Consider the following 7,018-nt stretch of genomic DNA (forward strand, 5'->3'; position numbering starts at 1 on the left):
CTCTCTCTCTCTCTCTCTCGCTGAGCTCTCTCCTCCCCTCAGGTTGGGAGCAATTTACAGGAAGGCTGAGACTTCTCTGTTTGTTATACCTCTGTTTCTCAACTGGACTGGAGCTGAGGGAGTCCTGTCAGCTGTACCAGTGCCCCACTCCTCATTTCTATCTGCCTCTCTCCCCTTCACCACCTTCTTTTTCCTACCCCTTCCTCCTTTTTTTGTTCGATATCAGCAGTACAGAGCATCAGTTCCTCAGTGCTGACTGAGGGCCCTAACTGAGCTGTTATGTAACAGCTGCAGTCTGCACAGTGCAGCTCCCTGGGGACCCTTTCTGAACCTATGGCTGCTGATTCATTCATGGCATGGTGCCTCATTCAGCCTTGGATGTAGTTTTAATTATGAAGCAAATGTCACAATATTTTATGCTTTGATCACTGTAACACTGTAGGACATTTTTCTAAACATTACATCTTTGGTTATTGGCTGTATTGTATTATGATGCGATGCCAGTTATTGACATCATGAGTAACAGCAGAGGATAACTGAATAAACAGCTCTTGAAACAGTTAAAGCTCTTTAAAACAGAGGCTCAGTCATTTATTACAGACAGCAGTCTGTAGAAAACATGTGCTTTTTTATGAACTCCAAGGGCCATGCTGAGACTACTCCTGAAAAGAATTTTAACTTCATCACAAAATGTTTTACAGATCACGCGTCTAGTTTTTCCTTTCCTGTACTCCTGATTTTTTTTTTGTAAACAAAATGTCACTGCAGAGTGTACGTATGGTCTCAGAAGTAGGCCAAACAAACAAACATGTCTGTCACTCTGACCTTGAAGCCAGCAGGGAGCCAGCTGCCTCTGATCCCCGTGGCCTCCAACCAGATAGACACGACTGCTTCGTAACATCCATCAATGTGTCTGGATGTGATATGTGTCTTTCTGTTGCTGGTTAAATCCACATGTGATTGATTGGATGACATATCTATTGGACCATTGCCAATTTATTACTAATAGGCTAACAACGTCCAGTTTTATCACTACCTAGCTTCAACTTTGTTATGACTCCCTGTCATTTCTCCTAAAGATCTGAGGTCTATATATTTGTACACATTTGCATGTAGTCAGTTTCACAGTAGTTTTCAGTTTCATGTTCAAAAAGTACGTATTGTATGTAGGTAGCTAGTGAGGTAAGTAGAGGTGGGCATTCGCGTAGGCCTCTAGGATTAGCTTAACATGCCAGTGCTGAAAGTCATACTAGTGAGCAGCTCTTTCTCTGTGTTGTCTATAGGGGCAATGCAAAGCCCCCTATAACATCTGCAGAATGGGAGAGAGCCACTGCCCCACCAGGGCCTCTCACTCATTCCTGGCTGCCTTGTTGCCTGGTTGGTTCAGCCTACAGCATAGCTGAGAAGTGTCCATGCCACACACACTCTCTGGGGAGAGATCTTGGGGCTAATTACACAGCCAAATGCAACACCACAAGTCAGAAAGTAGGCTAATCGTTTGCAGCGCAAGCTAGTTGCGGCAACATGAAACATCATTAGAATATTTATACCCTCTTTGCTCACATTTTGTAGTGTTTGGTTTTAAGATTGTTATTTGGACTCTCAAGGCCTTTTGTTGCTTCACGAGAGACAGCAGTCTGTTCAGTGTTTCTTTTAGTCGGTCTGGTCTGTATCTATCACTGTGTTGTATGCCCGCTAGGATGATGTAAGCACCTAGGAAGTGGGTAATGACAGGTCCTGTTGCACTGAGAGAATGCAGGCTGGATGATTTAAAAGTTATAAACTTGCATGCTCCGTTTTAATGTTGAAGACATCAATGTGTTATATTTTCTCTTTATATCCACTTCCAATTCTTCCAAGTTTATTTTGGCTATTTCAACCCATGGCATTTTTAAAGACTCTGTTTGTTCCTTACTATTTATTCATTTCCCATGTTTGTGTGTTTTGTGTGTTTAATTACAGACATACAGTGGCCTGTTCTGTGTGGTTATCAACCCCTACAAGAACCTGCCCATCTATTCAGAGAACATCATTGAGATGTACAGAGGAAAGAAGAGGCACGAGATGCCTCCGCACATCTATGCCATCTCTGAGTCAGCATACCGCTGCATGCTTCAAGGTATGACAGACACTTGTTTTCCTTACTGTCATTATTGCTCTTCACTGACAGGTTTATGAAAATGTGTCATGATGATCGTCTACAGTGACTGTTTCACAGTGATACTTAATGGAGTCATAAAATGATTAATTATTCTGTTGTCATCATCTCCAGGGAGATACAAACATATTTTGACCTTCTATTGGCAATTGATCTAATCTATTGTGGATTCTGGTATTGTAAGGTGCAGTTGAGCTGGAAACTGAGGTGGGTTGTTTTTTATGCAAGTATGTGCTCTTTTGGCACAGAGTTTAGCTCACTTGCAGGTAGTATGTGGCTTTGCTGCATAACCCAGGAGATTAGTGTGTGAAGAAAGCGTGTGAAGTGTGTGAAAGGTCACAAGGTCAGAGAGGATGTGACATCAGTGATTATGTCTGGAAGGTCATTTTGTGAGGGGGGGGTCAAGTAGAAGACTCTCTGGCAGGTTTTCCACCTGTATCACCAATGTCATGTGGTTAATTGGTAATTGCATGCCAATAAAAGGCAGTTTAACACCATCGTCAACACTGTAAACACCGGACTAAGGATTTAGGATTGAAGTGTTAAGTTGCATTGTTCATACTAAGCTTGTTTTCAATATTACTGGCAAGTGTAATGCTATGCTTATGTAACATCCTGGCTCCTGTTATTTCTCCAAACCGTGAACTGGTTTCTTTTTTGGACCACTGTTACTTTCTTTCCAAGTACACAAGTTCAAATTCAAGTTCACTTCGTAGTGATGTCATTATTTAAGAAGGATAGATTTGTGCAGTCAAACATCTTATTTTGTGTTTTTGCTAACAAAGCTTTTAAAGGAAATCACAATGCTGATGCAATACAACACTCTTAAAAGCTTTATTTCATTTTATTTCAGAATTATTTGACATCTAAACTAAAAAGTACAGCCTCTGTCTTTCAGATAAGAGTAACATGTTGTAAGTGGGGAGGGTTAGAGACCTCTAAGCTCCTAATAGTGTGGATGGCTTGTCTGCTAGAGTTGACGCTCTGTGACTTTTATATGAGATTTATAGAGAAAGAGAGTGAGGCAAACACAGACAGAGAGGTGTGAGACAGAAGAGGAGGCAATAGAGAGAGCAGGTTCAGCCTGTCAGTCTTTCTTTCATTAACTGGACCTGCTGCACTGATCTTGTAGAGTTGTCTTCATGCTGCACACACACTGCTAAGCTGGTCCATGCCGTGAACTACAGCTGTTGCATACTCAAAATTTTTGCTTATTTACAGTTCATATTTTAAGTCCATGTCAAAGATAGTCCAAAGCGTTTAAGGGAATAACGTATATAGGAAAGGAGTTGTGCAACTTAGTCTGCACCTCATTGTGTGTACATTATCAAGATTTGAACCTGTGAGCATGTTAACAAAGTGAAGACCCACAAGAAACTGGACTGTGACCCACTTTCAGTCTGACTAATTGTTTTTGAATCTCTGATGTAGAAGAACCGCTGTGATAAGCAGAACCTTTATCACAGTCTATCGGTGTTTAGACAGCTTTAGCCTCTCTGCTGTGTGCCATCATTGTCAAACCATGAAACCACAGCATTACTTTCTCCCTGTTGTTTCTCTTAAATGTTGTTTCACATCTAAAGGATTTGATTCTTTAAATAGCATGTTTGCCCATGTTTCCCTTGCCTTTTATTTGTTATTTATCCCAACATACGTCAGCCTGGATGTGACATTGTCACTGGTCTGGTTGGCCCTACGCAGCTGCAGCTTTAAGGTTTGTGTGTCTGACTGATGTGCTGGAGGCTCCCTGTCATTACACGCCCTCAGGCTGTGTTCTGGGCTCGCTCTGGTCTCAGCGGGCTGGATCTCCACACAGCTGAGACTTTGACTGGAGCCCTGAGCTGAACAGAGCCAGAACATGGACCATTGATTATTAATGTTTGGTTCAGAACCTGACAGTGTGTCTTATGTGAAGATTAGAACCCCAGAGTTTTGGGAAAACCTGCTTAGGTCACATCATTCCTCCCAATTTCTCCTGAAACATTAATTTCCTCCTGGTTGTATCCCTTTTGTTGCACATTCCACACACTAAATATAGCTCCGAACTACAAACACACAAAGAATCACACACACACACACACTTCACCCGTGCTATTATCACCATGCGAGATGTTTGTCTGGATATGGGACACCTCTCTTGTTCCACCATTCTTTTCTCCGACCCCCTTCTCGCTGTCGGCGGTGTTCATTCTTTCAGACTGCTGTCTCTCAAAAAATGGGGTGGAGGGTGGCGACGGCGGCAGCGGGGGGGCGGTGGCAAAGCAGCCAGTGGAATGAGGTCATGGCTGTCCCAGCTTTCCATACCATGCTGTGCTAAATTCTACGAGCTGAGTCATCGTCAGGTTGTCACAGTCGTCCATGCAGACCCTTGCCCACTGTCGCCATGGATACCTGTGTGTGTATCTGTGTGTGCGACCAAAATAACCTTCCCCTGGGATCTCAAATAGAGGTGTCACCTGGTGAGTGACAGTATTTGAGCTGGCAGCAATGAGGGACCTTTGTGTGTGTTATTGAGTGATTCTCCTTCAGTCTGTTTTGTGGGGCTAATTTCCTGTTCAGGGTGAGAAGAGCTGTGTTTTTTAATGCTCCAAGGCCATTGCAAACTATTTAGGATCTCCTTTGGTTTTTTATTTGCTCTCTTTCTTCTCTCAGTGACTAGAGCAGCTGGCCTCTCTCATTTCTACCCTTTTCTCTGCTTTACTCACTGGTTTGTTCAGTCTTCTCCTTTCTTTTTTTTCTTTCTTTCTTTCAACTAGAATGTTCTGGCTTGGAAGACACTGAAGAGGAAAATTCCCCACATCCTTGAAGGCATTTTGGTCGCCTTTCACTTAACATGAAAAATACAAACCCCAGCTCTGCTGGAAGCTTTGTGGTAGCACAGTTTGCTTTGTTCCTTCCTTTTTTCTCCTTTGATCAGGAAACACAGAAGAACAAGTTTGTGGAATGTCCACCTTCTCATCACTCATCCACATCAGGGTAAAGCCAGGGTTGCCATGGTTAGGCCTCTGTTTAACTGGCAACGTTGTGTCCCCATTTTCTCTTATTTCACCCCTCAACCAGTCAGACCACAAGGCTTTGGCACCTTCCCAGATTCCCTGTGTCTCTGTGTATGCATTTGTGTTTGTGCGTTTTAGCAGTTTACATTCATTTTTTTCAGTTAGTTGCCAGTTTCAGGCTCTTGTTGCTTTTCTCAGGAAGACATATCATGCAGACTTACACCCAGGTGGCGACTGCATTATACAGTAGGGTTACTGCAGCTCAGCTTACTCAAGAAACCACAGGGCCTTAACAGGGCTGGTCATTATTTTCTGAAGTGAATGCCACAGATAGCTCTGCATATACCACAGGTACTGTATAGCATTAGACAAAGAAAATATAGAAAATATGTTAAACAAATTTGCATATGTGGGCAAGGCAACTTTTAATTGACAGAATTTGGTTTGCAGCTTGGCAAAGATATATTGGAAAAACCCACACCACAGTGGGATTTCTTTAGATTAGTGCCAGTCTTACAACTCCACCCCATGGTCAAACTTGCTTGGCTTGCTTCTTTCACTTTGAAACAAATCTGATGGGGTGGAATCACTTGCAAAGTCATGCACCTCCTGATATTTGGAGCAACACAGATGGCACTGTAGGCCCAATATGCTGAACAAAGAGAAAGCAAAACCACTGCCTGTCTCAGGTGTTTTATTTTTCACAGAAGGGTGTGGATAGCAGAATCTTTGGACATGCTGAGTACTATATATTTCAGGTATGTGGTTGTTAGAGGTGTGAGAAGGATGAAAAATGACAAGTTATGCAGGTGGTAAGTCTATATTCATGTTTCAGGTGCACTGTATGTTTCAGATGTAAAGAATAAAAGTAAGCTCTCACCAACATGTTCATGTTGCAGCATTTCTTATTTGTACTTCATACAAGTGTTGGGAGTTTTTTCAAGTTGTTTAACCTTATTTTTTTTAGAAAAGACAAGCACCTTCATACAAACTATGGGACCGCTACCAAGGTGTGTCACAGAGCAGACAAATGTACCCACAATAAAAGTAGTGTTTAATGGTTGTAAATGACCAGAATTTTGTTTAAAACATATTCTAAAGTAACATAAGAAAGGGAGACACAGTTACATTCTATAGTTTGTTTTCAGTATATATAGGAGGTAAAACAATAAGAGAAGTGGAAAATGTCTTGGAACACAGAGGCGAGAGGGAGGGCCATGATGGGAGAAACGGGGGAGAGAGGGAGGGTATGTTGAAGACTTTATATTGAAGTATTGAAGAGGATAGTGGGGGAAAGGGCTGAGGTAGGATAAAAGATGGCAGACCCCTACTGACACGATCAACAGGATTGGTAGTGGAGATTTAAGAATAAAGAGGAGAGAGTAGAGAGGAAAGAAGGCAAAGAAGACTGAAAAGCAGAGAACGAGTGAGTCAGGCAAAAGCAAGAGCGGGCAAAGGGGACAGAGTTATGGGGGAAACAGAGCAGAGGGTACAGGGGAAAGGCAGAGGGGGCGGCCAGCATTGTGTCTCACAATGGGGGCTTTGTGCAGTCTGAAGGGGGTTGGGACTAGGGTGCTCTGTGTGTGTGTGGGTGCAGAGGCCTGGATCTACAGGGCACTTCCCTGGGAAATGAGGCCTCTTCTTGGGGCAGTGGGGACTGGAGAGGAGTGCTGGTGGAGGGCACACCCAGGGCCTGAGTGACAAGACAGGTGTGGAGGGTCAGTGGGAGTAAGGAGTGTGTGTGTGTGTGTGTCTGTGTGTGTGTGTGTGTGTGTGTGCTTGTGCGTGTATCAGGGACTTTTTCCTGGTCTTCAAAAGAACTGTTGTTGTAAAGCACTTTGGGGGTAACCTTTTGGCCCTATTG

General features: G+C 43.1%; 1 protein-coding gene across 3 annotated transcripts in view; it reads left to right on the plus strand.

Moving 5' to 3' along the window:
• Positions 1-7,018, plus strand: part of LOC118322723 (myosin-10) — a 49,274-nt gene that overhangs the window by 6,369 nt on the left and 35,887 nt on the right. For all 3 annotated transcript variants that reach the window (XM_035654485.1, XM_035654486.1, XM_035654487.1), the window contains one exon: positions 1,963-2,119. In XM_035654485.1, coding sequence (XP_035510378.1) covers positions 1,963-2,119 — 157 coding nt within the window. The remainder of the gene's footprint in view (positions 1-1,962; positions 2,120-7,018) is intronic.

This window comes from Morone saxatilis, unplaced genomic scaffold (assembly GCF_004916995.1).
Source record: "Morone saxatilis isolate NCDOM2014 unplaced genomic scaffold, NCSU_SB_2.0 Contig14, whole genome shotgun sequence".
Lineage (NCBI taxonomy): Eukaryota > Metazoa > Chordata > Actinopteri > Moronidae > Morone > Morone saxatilis.